General features: G+C 38.1%; 1 protein-coding gene across 1 annotated transcript in view; it reads left to right on the top strand.

Annotated features, from left to right (window-relative positions):
- kynu (kynureninase) overlaps nucleotides 1-16,164 on the top strand; it is a 141,383-nt gene that overhangs the window by 12,830 nt on the left and 112,389 nt on the right. The window contains exon 5 of the mRNA XM_060827739.1: nucleotides 14,578-14,639. Within this exon, the coding sequence (XP_060683722.1) occupies nucleotides 14,578-14,639 (62 nt within the window). The remainder of the gene's footprint in view (nucleotides 1-14,577; nucleotides 14,640-16,164) is intronic.

Raw genomic sequence — 16,164 nt, 5'->3', positions numbered from 1 at the left:
GCTACAAGATTAGTATGTAAAATCTGTTTCAAACTGAATTGGAATAACTGCACTGATTCTAAGTCATTTCACTGTCAATGTGAAGATTTGATTTGTGATACTTGAAGTTTATTCTTCGGAATTGCTGTAAATAAATCATATCACCTTGGAATAATAACAATAAATTGTTGTAGAGGTTAACTTGATGAGCAAATAGAATCTGAAAATAACCCGAAACAAATGCTCTATAAATGGAACTGAATTGTAATTGAACTGATTTCACTTTACTCACTGATACAATTATTTTTGATGAGTAAGTGCCTCCTAAATCTCATTTATTTTAGCGCAATTAAATGCAGCAATGTTGCTACATTACTTGAGATGCTGTTACATTCTTCCACTCCAGAGAACTTTTGAAACAACAAAATGCTGTTGTTGCTTACATTGCCCCATCCTTCACAATTCTACAGGGACAATGTTCAGGTACTGGATGCACATTTCTATGCTGAGAAATTATTCACTATTAGACCCTTGAAGTCACATTGGGTACCTGATACCTGAAACAAAAAGTGGAAACGCAGAATTGGCCTAACAGTTTAGGGCACTGCCTGAGGAGAGAGAAAGAGTTAACATTTCAGGTTAATAGCCATTCAGAAGATCCATTTGCCATATTGGAAGCGTATCTGATGTCATTCTCAGGTGGTCTTATAAGTTAGTGAACACCATTTGAAGAGACAGCAAACCACAATAAGCTCACAATTAAGAGCTGCTGAGGTGCAGAGGAAATGGCCGGATCTAGCTGAGCCCAGATTCTCCATGAACATCAATGTAGAAGAGTAGACCTATTTCACTAAACTCAGCCGAGTTCATGAACTTCATTGTTTCTGGCAAGTTTGATCAAGCAGGAAATCTACTATTCATCCCATGCATTGACTTTGTATTGAAATGTTAATACATGCCATAATCACATAATAAGAGACGAACCCGCATTCAATGAACCCATTGGCTTTCAGTTTTTCTTTTGTTGTCTGCTGTTCTTCCGTTTTCCAGACTATGGCAGATAAGTTTCAACTCCAATCTAACTGCTGTACAGTATTTGGTTAAAATTGAAGCCAATCAAAGGTGATTTCATAAACTGAGAGAGGAGCACTATTTCTGGTACCTCTTATTTCTTGATTGTCTCTCTTTCTCTTGCTCCCCACTCTCTCGTCACCTTTTTCCTCTCCTCTTCCCCCTTTGCTACCCTTTCCCTGTTTTCCATTTTGCCTCTGCTTCACCCATCCCCCACATATTTTGTCACACAGCACTGGCTTCAGTGTTGGTCATTCACAGCTCCTAATCTCCCTATAATCTCTCTATGTGCTGTCATTATCACCTCTTTATTGCTACCTTTGTTTCTGTAGCCAAGACTCACCTTCTCTCAGCCTAGTATAAATACTTCCCTACTTCTCCCTTTTTTTAGCTTTGACAAAGGGTCAGTTAGACTCGGAATGTCAGCTCTTTTCTCTCCTAACAGATGCTGCCAGACCTGCTGAGATTTTCCAGCATTTTCTCTTTTGGTACTATATCTGGTTGCTTTTCCACCAAGAATGGAAAAAAAACAATCTGCCAACTCAGAAACCATCTATATCAGTGCTAACAACTTAAAAGCTTATTAAACCCTAGTCAGAGGAAATTAGTAGCAAGATAAAAGATGACAACTTCAAAGTTAAAGCAATAAATGCTAAATTTAAGCAGAGCCACAGAGTCATTGAGTCATACAACATGGAGCCTTCAGTCCAACTTGTCCACGCCGACCAATTTTCAAAAAACTAGTCCAACTTGCATGTATTTCGCCCATATCCCTCTCAAACATTTTCTGTTCTTATGCCTGTCTGAATGTCTTTTAAATGTTGTAACTGAATCTATCTTCCTCTGGTAGTTAATTCCACATTGGAGCCACCCTCTATGTGAAAACATTGCCCCTCAGGACAACGTTTAAATCTTTCTTTGTTTTGAATTCCTCTACCCAAGGGAAAAGACATTTTCTATGCATTGTATCGATGCCCCTCATTGATTTTATAAACCTCAGTACCATTACCGTCAACCTGCTACGCTCCAGTGAAGCAAGTCCCAGCCTCTCTTTATAACTCAATCCTGGCAAATCTTTTCTGCACCCTTTCCACTTTAATAATATTCTTCCTATAGCATGGCAATCAAAACTGTACACAGTACTCTGAAAGTGGCCTCATCCATGTCTATAACTTCAACACGGCGTCCAAAATGCTATACCCAATGATCTGAGCAATGAAGGCAAGCATGCTCAATGCTTTCTTAAACACCCTGTCTCCTTGTGATGCTACCTTCAAAGAACTATATACTTGAACCCCTAGGTTTCTCTGGTTTACATCGCTAACCAGGGCCCTACCATAAACTGTATATGTCCTGCCCTGGTTTGCTTTACCAAAATGCAATTCCTCGCATTTATCTAAATCAAACTCCATCTGCCACTCCTTGGCCTATTGGCCCAATTGATCAAGATCGGTTTGTATTCTCAGATAACCTTCCTCACTGTCGATAATTCCATCAATTCTGGTGTCATCCATAAACTTGCTAACCCGTAAGATACAGAGGCCTGAACATACGCACCAGCTCGTTTAAGAACAGCTTCTTCCTGGCTGGTATTAGACTGATGAATGGACTCTCTGGTCTCAAATAATGCTGATCTTGCTAATGTTGATCTTGCCCACCACATGGCCTGTGCAATGTAACCTGTCGCAGTCTTTTTGATCTGTATGTCCTTGCTTACTATGATCTGCTTATACTGATTATAAACAAAGCTTTTCACTGTACCTTGGTACGCGTGGCAATAAATCAGCCAATCAATTAGTCAATTGCTGGTAGATTCTTAAACATTAAAAACCAGTAATCAGATTTGACCTTTGTTTGTAGTCCATTGCAATTGATCTGTTTCTGGAACTTAAACTCATTTTGTTAAATGCAGTGATGAATTTTGTTGAAATATTCATATATTTCAACACTATGATCACTGCAAAAATATGAAGTACTATGCATTATTTACCACTCAATTCACTTTAATGTTATGCATCATCATACAAGAGCACTGAGTTTATTATGTGGCCTGGGAACAAATTGAAAGGTGAAATGTGAATGCTTATTCTGGTTTTAAAATGCTTTAGTCTTTATTATGTGCTCTCATTAATTGTAGGCATTATTTGTATCTTGAAATTTAAAAGTCAAACGCAATTTTTTTATCAATTCTACATAATTTAATAAAAACAAAATTAATTTTCAGATCATTGAATATTCCTGAAGGTACTTGCTAAAATAACAGTTTCAGTAAGTAATTTGTTCTCTTGAGGAATATCTAGTTCTTACTGTAAGCTATAAGATATATGAACAGAATTAGACCATTAGGCCCATTGAGAGTGCTCTGTGAATTAATTATGGCTGATATGTTTCTTAACCCCATTATCTGGCCTTTATCTCTTGATCCCCTTACTAATCAAGAGCTGATATACCTTTGTCTTAAAGGCACTCAATGACTTGGCAATGCATTCTACAGATTAACCAACCTCTAACTGAAGAAATTCTTCCTCAGTTCAGTTCTAATTGGTCATTGCTGTGAGGTTGTGCCCTTCTGTCTGAGACAGTACTACTAATGGAAACACCTTCTCTACATCCATTCTGTCCAGGCCTCTCAATATTCTGTTAACTTCACTGATACTCCTCCCTCATCCTTCTAAACTCCTATGAGTACTCAACCACTATGCATATGACAAGCCCTTAAATCCTGGGATCATTCTTGTGAACTTCCTCTGGACACCTTACAAGGCTAGCAAATCATTCATTCCTTTGCCTTCCTAAATGCCAACTGAATCTGCATATTAACCTTCATAGAAGCCTGAACCAGGACGCCTAAATCCCATTGTGATTCAGATTTCCAAAGCCTTCACCCATTTAGAAAATAGTCTGTACCTATATGCCTACCAAAGTGCATAACTTCACACTTCCTCAAATTGTATTCCATCTGCCAATTATTTAGCCACTTTCCTATCCTGTTCAGGTCCTTCTGTAAGCCTCCCCATTTCCTCAACATTACTTGTCGCTCCACTTATCTTTGTGTCATCTGCAAATATAGCAACAATGCCAATAATTCCTTCTTCCAAATCATTAATGTATAATGTAAATAGTTGTGGTCCCAACACTGACCCCCATGAAACACCACTCACCACAAGTTACCATCCTGAAAAAGACCCTTTTATCCATACTTTCTGCCTTTTGCCAACCAGCCAGTCTACTATCTATGCCAGTACTTTGCCCGACACCATGGACTCTTATCAAACAGCTATCTATGCAGCATTTTGTCCAAGACCTTCTGGAAATCCAAATAGATCAAGTCTGCTGACTCTCCTTCATCTAACATGCTTTTTTCCCTCCTCAACAAGTTCTAACAGATTTATCAGGTAAGACCTTCTTTTGATGAAACTATGCTAACTCAGCCATATTTTATCATGAACTTTCAAGTATTCCGCAATCTCATGTCATCCTTAATAATGGGCTCTAAAATCTTACCAATGACCAAAATCAGGCTAACCAGCCTATTTCCTGTTTTCTGCCTTAATCCTTTCTTAAAAAGGGGTGTTATGTTAGCCATTTTGAAGTCCTCTATGACTCCCTTTGACCTCAGTGATTCTAGAAAGATCGCTATAACCTCCTCAGCTATCTACTCCAGAACTCTGGAGTGTAGTCCATCTAGTCCAGGTGAATTATCCACATGTAGATTCTTCAGCTTCATCCCCATCCTCTCCTTGGTGATGGCTATCATCTCTGGCCCTGACTCTCCTGAAGTTCTGGTATGCTACTGGTGCCTTCCACTGATGATGGTTGCAAAAAAGACCTAGTCAGTTGCTCTGCCATTTCTTGGTTCCCCATTATAACTTCTCCAGACTCATTTTCCAGAGATCCAATGTCTATTCTTGCCACTCTCATCTTTTAGATATCTAAAAATGCTCCTGCAATCTTCTATATTCCGACTAAGCCTGCTTTCATATTTAATCTCCTTCCCCTTTTTGCTTTTTTAGTTGTTTTCTGCTCATTTTAAAGGCCTCCATTGGCTTCCCATTAATCTTCACCACATTGTATGCTTTTTCGTTTGCACTAATGCTGTCCTAGACTTACCTTGTCAGCCATCATTTCCTTGCACTCACCATGTTTTTTTCTTCTCAGGATGAACTTTTGCTGTGTCTCCTGAATTCCATCAAAAACTCCCACCATTGCTGCTCCACCATCTTTCTTGCTAGGCTCCCCTTCCTATTGACTCTACTCAGCTCCTTCCTCATGTCTTTGTAGTTACCTTTGCTCAATTGTAAATGTAAACCATTACATCTGATTCCAGGTTCTCCCTTTCAAACTGCAAGGTGAATTCTATCATGTTGTGGTCACTACCATCTGGGGTTCCTTCACCTTAAGATCCCTGGTCAAGTCTGCCTCATTAGATGTCACCAAATCCAGAATTGCCTGCTCCCTAGTGGGTTCTACTACAAGCTGCTCAAAAACAGTCTCATAGCCTTTCCATCTGTTCCTTTTCTTGAGATCCGCTACCAACCTGATTTTTGAAGTCCACCTTGACATTGAAGTCCCCATGATTATTATGATAGTGCCTTTCTTACATGCTTTTTCTATCTCTTGATTTATGTCCTACATCCACACTACTGCTGGGTGTCCTGCACTTAACTCCCATCAGAGTCATTTTCCCTTTGTAGTTCCTCAACTCTATCCACCAGGTTCTCTGCTTTGTGGCCCTATATCACTTTTTGCTGTTAATTTAATTGCATTTGTTACTAACAAGGAAAGCCCATTCCTTCTGCATATCTACCTGTCCTTTTGATTGGACACATATCCTTGGTTATTTATTTACCAGCCCTAATTCCTTTGCAACTATGTCTCTGATGCCCCACAATATTATAACCACCAGTTTCAATCTGTGCTATGTTTCACATACTGCACGTAATGAAGTACAACACTCTCGGTCCTGATTCCCTATTGCTTCCCTACTCATAGTTGTCCCCTTAGTTGCTGGGAGAAGTTAGATTCCTGACCTTTTCCATTATTCTCTGTATGTTACTTGTTCTGGACTCTTTAATAAGCTCTTCTGACACTTCCTTCCCACTTAACTAGTTTAAAGCGCTTGTGACCACCCTATTTAGCCTTTTTGCTGGTATCCTGATCTAAGATTGTTTCAGGTGGAACTTATCCCAATGGTACAGTTCCCTCCTATTCCAAAACTGATGCCAGTGCCCAACAAAATAGAACTGTTATTTTGCCATACTGCTTTTTCAGTCACATGTTTACTTCCCTAACCTTCCTTTAGACATGGCTCAGGTAATAATCCAGCGATTGTGACCTTTGAGATTCTGCTTGTCAATTTTGTTTCTAATTCATGATAATCCCAAGCAGGATCTCTTGCCTACTTTTGCCAAACTTGTTGGTGCCAACATGGAACACATCAAATGGATCATCCCTCTTGTCAAGCCGACTTGAAATGTCCTTTACCTCAGCACTGGGTATGCAACACACCGTACAAGACTCTCGATTATGCTCACAGAGGATACTATCTGGCCCTTTAATGATAGAATCTCCAACTAGTACCACTTTTCTTTCTGGTCCCCCTGCTTGATTGGCTTCCTGGACTATTGTGCATTGCTTCATTGACCATCCTCCCTGCAGACATTTTCCCCATACGTACAGGCAGCCATTATCTCATAGCTGTTGGACAAGGTCAAGAGCTGATGGTCCTCCCGATATATCATTCAAATCTACGTCATGCAGTAAGACGTTGGCAGTGACTAGAATATGGTGAAGTCTTTGCATTCGGAAATAGTTTTGGAAGATTTATTGTTGAAGGGCTTATGCTCGAAACGTCAAATTCCCTATTCCTGAGATGCTGCCTAACCTGCTGTGCTTTAACCAGCAACACATTTTGAGCTATATTGCACTCCATCCATTCGATGATGACACACAATCATTGGCTAAAGAAGAAGCTAATATTGCAAGATGTTCCAGTGAAAACCAATATGACATACCTGGCTCCTGGTAGTTGTAATTGTGCATAACTAGTTAATTAATCTTAATTGTACTTAGTTCATGTAATAAATGACACCTTATAATGAAAAGATGAAAAAAGAAGCTATGCTTTGTTATGTAACACAATTCCCATATCTTATTACATTTTTTTCAGTGGTCTATTACCTATCCACTAATTGGGCACAGCATAAAAAAGGAAGGTTGGGTGTCTTGGTAACAATATTTTGATTTATGTTTATTTCAGTTGACCTCTTGACTTTGTTATCGCGTCCCGCTCAGGTTTGTCAGATTCAGCAGCCAAAAGGCTGTAGGGTCCAATTAAGCCCTAAATGGGAAACTGTAGATAGTTGAAGAAGAAGTCTAAAGGACTGAAGTTTGAACACTTTTAAACCTTTTGGAAGGATGCTCAGGAATTAAATTGTAATTTCAACAGGAAGATTTAAGGCCACAGCTAAAGAACTTTATTTTAAAAATGTGCAGGGAAACATGGTTTGTATGTTAATCTGTGAAAGACAGGAAAGCACCTATTTTCAATGGGAAGATGAAAGCCTCCATCATGACCACAAAAGGCAGATAAAGCCCAGTAAGTGTAAACCATCATTTTGATTTTTAAAAAATATGGAGAAAACTCAAGCAACCATTGGATGTACAGTATTGACATTAAATACAATTTGAAACTGAGGCTGTAACACAGTACAGTACTGCTTGCTGTAAATGTAATGTTTTCATTTGAAAAATATCTTACACTATTGCTGTACAACAGAAAATCAGACTAGGGTATGTCACTTTTCAATATTTTAAGGACTCACTCCTCTTCTACAGCAGCAATGAAGAAAGTTCCGAGTTAGGATGGTATGAGACTTGACGGGGAGCTTGCAGATACTGGCGTTCCCATGCATCTGCCACACTATATAAAAATAAAGATCCTGAGGAGTGTTGACTAGATGCATACTGAAATGATGCCCGTCATGGTGGGGGAAACTAGAAAAGGAACATTTTTTTTAATTCAAGATGGAAATGAGGAGAAATTCTTTTCACCAAGTGGAAGGGATAATGAATCTGTAGAGTTCTCTTCCCCGGAGAGCAGTAGAGGTGGCATCATTGATTTTTTTTTCTCTCTTTCTGGCAGAGGTGGATGGATTCTTGATTAGTGAAGAAGTCAAAGACTGTCAGTGGAAGGAGGAAAATGGAATTATGGTCAGAATCAGATTAGTCATGATTTATCAAAAGATGAATCTGAATAAGCCTATTCATGCTCCAAACTTGTATGTTCAGATATTCGTTTGTAAAGATCATGCAGTTAGCAATGGATATTGAAAAATAGCTACTTAAACTGTGTTATGCCTTGAAAACACTCTTTCAAACTCTATCATGCCATTCCCTTGAAACACCTTTCAAAAGCTTGAAGAATCAATGTGGTGAAAGCAAAATCATCATGCTCTCACCCTCTCTTTGGATAAAGACTACTGGTGGCATGTTTAACATGAGCGTTACCACAACTCAGATGAGGGGCAAGGTTGAGAAATTGACACCTTTGTGGTAACTTCAGCCAAAACGTAAATTGAACCCATGCTGTTGGCATTAATCAACATTTCCAAACCAACTGTCCAGGCAACTGAGGTAACTGACCCTCAATTAAACACCCCAAAAATCAGTCAGTAAGCAGTTGATGAACTATCGCCTTAAATAGAGTTGGAGATTTAGTAACAGAAGTAACAGGAATGTAGAGTACTGGGCTAATGGTGAAATTCTTGGCAGTGCAGATGAACAGAGAGATCTTGGTGTCCAGGTGTATAAATCCCTGAAAGTTGACACCCAGGTTGATAGGGTTGTTCAGAAGGCCAATGGTGTGTTGGCGTTTATTGGTAGGGGGATTGTGTTTCAGAGCCACAAGGTCATGCTTCAGCTGTACAAGACACTGGTAAAGGCCTCACCTGGAGTATTGCATGCAATTCTGGTCACTGCATTATAGGAAGGATGTGGAAGTTTTGGAAAGGGTTCAGAGGAGATTTACTAGGATGCTGCCTGATATGGAAGGAAGGTCTTATGAGGAAAGGCTGAGGGAACTGAGGCTGTTTTCATTGGGAAAAAGAAGGTTGAGAGGTGACTTAATCAAAACATCAAAGATAATCAGAGAGTTAGATAGGGTGGACAGTGAGAGCCGTTTTCTTCAGATATTGAAGGATAACGTGAGGGAACATAGCTTTAAATTGAGGGGTGAAAGATTTCTGACAGATATTAGGGATATTTTCTTCACTCAGAGAGTAGTAGAGGCATGGAACGGCCTGCCTGCAACAGTAGTAGACTCACCGACGTTAAGGGCATTGAAATGGACATTGGACACACATATGGATAATAATGGAACAGTGTAGGTTAGATGGGCATCAGATTATTTTCACAGGTCAGCGCAACATTGAAGGCCGAAGGTCCTGCACTGTGCTGTAACATTCTGTATTCTATGTTCTATTGCAGAGGATGGAACTGGTGGCTCTTTTATAATTGAATATAATTTCAACTGGGACCCTTAAAGAGCCTCAAGCTGAAATGTTGAGCTCCAAATGGCAATACTGGCAACAAATTAGAATTTTACACCGATTAACATCTTACTTTGCCTGCTCTGAAACTCTCTGGCACAGTCTTACTCTGATCCTGTGCTGACACCATCACCAAAATGACATTGGGCATGATTCAACACAAGCTTGCAGGCGTACATGTGAATACCCATTTGGAGCAATAACGAACTAAACAATGAATAGAAATTATCCCAATTTCTTACATTTCTGCTGGTCATAACTAAGGAATGGAGATGATGTTTTTGAAGTATTTGCTCTCAAAGAAACAATTTGTCATTTACTGTGGCTGTACCTTGGAGAGAATGTTGAAGGAAGCTTTTATACTAACTTCCATTTATTTCAGTTTTCACTTTAAAAGAAGGTATTGATAGTATTGTTCTTCTAGCCCACTTTGAATATAATTTTGAATGAATGAACATGCTGTGACAAAAAAAAAGGTAACTGGAGGGCAGAGGACATCAACAAATAAAAACAATAAGCTGGCAGTGGAGAGCTGCAATGATGTTACCACTGCACCAATCAATTTCAGAACTTTAAGTGCTATCAAGTACAATAGTCCTCTGGTTGCCTCACAGGGAGATGTATCTTTTACCTTTGATGACAAAACTAATGGAGAAGTGCTGTCTTAGTCCTTTGTTCAGTAGATCAGTCGCAAAACCTTAAATTTGAATGTTTTTAAATTTTATTTTATGTAATGCTGTTTGCTTTCAAATACTATGGATGGTTTGATAATGACACTGTGACTGATGAAACCTGGACTTGAAAGAATAAAGTGCAAGGCAGGAGCAGACATTATTATGGAAATAAAGTGTGTTCTGGGGGTGAGGAACTGAAGTATTGTATCAGGATCAATGCAGGGGCCTGTATGTTTTCTAATTTAGAACCAAAGGCTTTGTATTCAGAAACTGAATGCTAATAAAACTAAAGTAATGGGGGGATTGGTGCCTGCAGTAGCAGCTGTCAGATTGAATAGGCATTCAAGGATTCACCACAAGAATCAAATAAAATCTGTAACTGGACAACAAAATGACAGATGAAATTCAATATGGATAATTGCAAACTACTTCATATTGATAAAAAAAGAGATCCACATGTGGGCTCTTTTTGAATTACATTAACATTCAGTTGAAATAAATCTTACAATGTTAGTAAACCCAACATTCGAGTCACTCAGTGCATTAATCAACAAAGTTATAAAATAAGTTGGAGGATATTTTTTCAAACTAGAACTGCGTACTTCTCCAGTCAGTACATACCTTGAGTAACATGTACAACTTTATGGACTGAATCACAGTAGAAACATTGTACTGGATTTTGCAGTCAACAACAAAGCAACTGCACGTACTGTTGATTGCAAAGGGAATCATCCACAAAGGTCTACCAGCCTGTGCGCACACTAATTACTGCTTTCTTAATGGTTGTTTGTTCGATTGCCAAATCATTAAGATTTCCAAACAAACAGCAAGTGTGGCATCAGAAAACTAGGTGAACAGCCAATCAGATTGAGATATTTTCATAGACAGCCAATCAGCAAGTTTAAAACACCAGTAATCCTTCATTATAGTTTTATGTTTTCAGATATTAAAATAAGGAATAATGATTGGATTAAACTGGAGACAACATGCAATAAACAAGCTCTAAAACAAAAAGAGAGTAAACTTTTTATCATATTACATTGCATCAGTATGAAACTAGCTTCTCAGTGTCAGAGGAATTATGCATACTGTTCAGAACTCATTAAATCTTACTCAACAAGGTGCAATTTTTCAAGACTTTTTGCAACAAGTCTAACATTGTAAGAATAGCAATTATCATAGATTGTTTAGCAATTTCAGATGAGATGGGACTCAATTGTGCAAATCTCGTAACACTGAGAAAATTATCTCGATTTCCTTTGTGTTGAATTCCACAGACGTTGCCAGTTTTGATGATGTAATGATTGTGAACACTGACAGTTTTGCTGACATGATGACGACAAAATTCAAGCCATTCAAATCAGAAGGCAGCAAAATGATGAGTCATACCATTGTTCCTGGAAATTTGGGCTATAGATTATAATAAACGATTAAGACACTTCAACCTTGAAAGGAAGAAAGCATGAAGAAGCTTTTTAGGAGCATGCAAGCTGTTCAAGAAAGAGTAACAGAACAAATGTCATGGTGCTGACAATATCAATTTATTTTATAGACAGTTGAGTGTTTTTGGATGGGCTAAAGCATAGAAAGTACTCTTGCTCATCATATTTATCTTGTGATTTTGTGATCTTGTGCTTTTCAACCTGAGACCTAGTTCTTCATTATTTAGTTGAAGGTGGGAGAGCACTGAGCAATTCTTTGTTAGTAACTCTGAGAAACACTTTATTCATGTGATTTCCTCCGCCGATTACTGCATTTGACAATCTTCTTAGTATGTGAGCTTTTTCAGATTATCGTCTTTGAATACTCCCTCCCAGCCTTCATTATTCTATCTGTTTGCCTCTTTTCACTGTCATTAAATGTGATCATGTCATTGTGTGTTTTATACAATGTTGCATGCCGTTTTCTTTGACTGAAATCTCTTTGATTTCACTCCTTTTCACATTTTCTGTTAAGATAGGTATGTGCCAGAATGCCTTGTAATTTTAAAATTCAATTTTCAGCACGTCTTATGTTTCATGTTTTTGGAAATGATTTTGACATAATTTCTCTTTTGCTATGAGCTCCAACTTGAATCATTGCAGTAGATTATTAAATCTAGCAATGTCTCTTTTTTTGGCTTTGTGAAGACTACATTTTAAATGCTGCAAGCCAGCAACTGGTCCTTACACGGTGCTGCTTGACAATTATAACTAGGGACATTGATAATTAGCCCTTAGCTGGGCTTCTGCATTCTCTCACTAAATCCACCTATTCCTCTATTTGTGGGTGACACGGTGGCACAGTGGTTAGCACTGCTGCTTCACAGCAGTGGAGACCTGGGTTCAATTCCTGACTCAGGTGACTGACTGTGTGGAGTTTGCACGTTCTCCCTGTGTCTGAGTGGGTTTCCTTCGGGTGCTCCGGTTTCCTCCCACAGTCCAAAGATGTGCAGGTCAGGTGAATTGGCCATGCTAAATTGCCCATAGTGTTAGGTAAAGGGGTAAATGTAGGGGAATGGGTGGGTTGTGCTTTGGCGGGTCAGTGTGGACTTGCTGGGCCAAAGGGCCTGTTTCCACACAGTAAGTAATCTAATCTAATCTCTTTGGTAATAATGCCTGTCTCCAGTTCTGCCTCAGCTTATCTGTTGCTGAAAACATGTTTGTATCTTCAAAACCTTTCATTATAACCTTCCTAAGATGAATAAAATTGGTTGATGCCATAACTCTGGCACTGACTGCAGCAAAGAATTCATTCCTCATGATCTCTGAGGTAACGCTTCTTTTTCTATTTCAATACAAATACTATTTATGTGCACCTTTTGTAGTATCTCCCAAAGAGGCTAACCTATATCTGTAAAAAATTAACCTGCTCATTAGCTCCATTTCTTCCCTCTTTCCTATTGGACAAATTAAATAAATCCAGGGATCAACAGTCAGGAATCTTTGAAATGATTTAGAAATTGGATATCTCATCTGCTGTAGTATTTAAACTTGTGGTCAAATAATTTGGTGATTCGGCGGCAGCCATTTCATAGAAGTCACATGGAGCACCTTGGAAATATGTGTGCTGTGTGTGTCTCTCTCTCAGCTCTCAAGTTTCCCTAATGTTTCTTCCCAGTGCCTTCTGAAATTAACTTAACTACTACCTCCAGCTCTAATTAACATTAGCCCCAACTCGTGAATAGATTCATTTAGAACTGATCTCTTGATCATCACCCAGAACTAGTCTCTGTGCTCAGGAATCTGAATCCAACCCCAATTGATAACGTATCCAGCTGAAATCCCTGTCTAAGTGGCTACTCCTCTTCTTACAAGAGCCTGGAACTTGGAATAATCTGTAGATTATTCTCCTTGAGGTACTGGTTCATGAATTCCTTCTCTGATGAATTGGAATCTTACCTGTGCATTGCTTCAAACCTTTTCCTATTTAATTGGTTCACATATGGACTACAGACTCTCACTGGTGCCCTTGCATTTTAACATACCCTTTAGCTTCTGCATATCTATGATGTGAAATCACCGAATTAAATGTATTAATTAATATTGCAGTGAACATAAATTATCCAACGGTAGGCCATGAGCCTGTCATCATTCAATCTTCTTTTAATGGAATGAAGAGACATGTGCCAGATAGATAGGAAATGGATCTGACCACTGTTTAAAATATATTTTCTATAATGTTTTCTTAGCTGTCAGAAATTATGATTTATCATGCAAGGTTTTGCTAAACATCATGCCACTCTATAATGTGTTCAGTCAGATTAATTTATCCTAATTGAAAAAAAATGCTTGAGCAAAAGGATGAAATTAGCTAGAAATGTGTTTTCAAAGGAACTGCAAACTGTTTTTGTTCCCCAGTGCTGTCTGATCGCAAAATGCACACAGTTTATTCTAACTGCTATTATATGAAGTGTATAGTAAAGCACAAATTGCAGCAAGCAAGAAAAAGATGCATCATTAAACAATGAACAGATAATTCCTTATTGAAGATAGCTTGGTGTCATGTCAATGACAGATCCAGTAATTTAAAAAAATCTGTTTCTGACACAGCACATTTGGTGGTATATACTTAACAACAAATTTAGATATTTTGGAGGGCCCAATATGTTTACACCAAATGGACTACGGTAGTTTAAGAAGACACTCAACACCACATTCTCAAGGGCAATTAGGAATGGACAATAAACACTGGCCCAGCAGCGACACCTCCATCCCATGAATGACTAATAAAAAATAATTCAAGGTGTATGATATAACATGATATGAAAGCAAAGGCCATGTTTTACATTGTACATACTGTATTAAAAGCTTTCTATTTCACAGGTGCTAAAAAGGAAGAAACTGCATTGATGAATGGACTAACTGTGAACTTACATCTCCTGCTGGTGAGAAGTCATTTTTATTATACTACATTTTGAAAAATCATGCAATTAGACTCCAGTACTATGAAGAACTAGTACATGGTAAGTACTTGCATTATAATCATTTTTTTTTCCATTTTTGTTACACTGTGCATCACGTGGAGGTCACCTAACCATTAGAAAAAATAGAGAAATGCTTGTCTCAGTTACATTTTACATAATTTAATTTGGTGAAATTAAAAACTGTTCAATGAAAACATGAGTGTGATAGAAAGACAATTACTTTTTATTACCATAATACACTATGTGTATATGCACTCTGTGCAAAATTAAAATACACTGTGAGGTTACCTATTGCATGGACACATATCCATCAGAATTAGCTATAACCAGAAGCGATCAACAAATGCAGTCTTTGAGAAAGCGCTTTTGTGAATATATTCCTTTCCTCATTTTATTTTCTTTTTGTCTTGAAATGTTACACTACCATTTTGTTTTTTTTCCACTTCTTTTCTTTTGAATGCAATTGTAGTAACTGTATGATGTTAAGGATATCCATGCAAAAAAAAAAATGACGAGAAATGGCAGCAAGCTGACAACTAGATTGAGGCATTCAAGTTGTAAGGTGATTCTGAAGAATCAAGAAATGCTTACTCAATGAATGTTGCAAGAATCTAGTAGTTTTATGAGAATAAATAGATAACATCAAAGAATTCTGATGAACTGCGCAATCAAAGCACACTGACTAGATCTCTTTTAACACAGTGGTACTGTCCCTATCTCTAAGCCAGGAGACATGAGTTTGTCACCCCTCCTGCTCCGAAAGTGTAATAATACCATCCCTGAGCATGTTGAATAGTGAGTATCTCAAAGCACAGTGGCTCGTGTTTGGAGAAGATTTGAAGATTCAACTACTTATCAGAAGAGAGGTGAACCTGTAGAGCAGATAAAGACAGAAATTGCTGGCAAAACTCAGCTGGTCTGGCCATATCTATGGGGAGAAACCAGTATTAATGTTTCAAGTCCGGTCACTCATCGAAGAGACAATTTCTGTTTTTATTTCTGATCTCCATCATCCACAATTATTTGTTTTATTTCTGTGGCATAGATAGCCTTGAGTAGCACTGAAGTATGTTAGTGTTGAAAAATATTAAAGAAAGAAAGGATTAGATGTATAATGAAGAAATTGATATTTTGAGGGATATTACTTTTTGTCATCAGTTTAATTGTCCATAATACTTTTCTAATCTTATGCTTTAATGTATTTTCTCATCCCTTTTCTTCCTTATGTCTTTTCATTTGTCCTCAGGACACAGGTACTGATTGTCTTTTGGAATCTCATTCAGTGGTCAATCTTTATAGGATTTAAACATTGGGATAGATATTGAGCTTGTATGATAAAGTGAAACAGATGTTAATGTGTCAGCAGCCCATTTTACAACTCCCCTGACTTCAATGGGAATTAAAACTATTGTAAAATGCGTGTGTAACAGGAACTTGCAATTTCTGATCAGCCAAAAATGATTTTGGCAATATCTGAGAGTAAATG

This window comes from Hemiscyllium ocellatum, chromosome 7, assembly GCF_020745735.1.
Source record: "Hemiscyllium ocellatum isolate sHemOce1 chromosome 7, sHemOce1.pat.X.cur, whole genome shotgun sequence".
Classification (NCBI taxonomy): domain Eukaryota; kingdom Metazoa; phylum Chordata; class Chondrichthyes; order Orectolobiformes; family Hemiscylliidae; genus Hemiscyllium; species Hemiscyllium ocellatum.
This window is presented reverse-complemented; position numbering and strand designations above follow the sequence as displayed.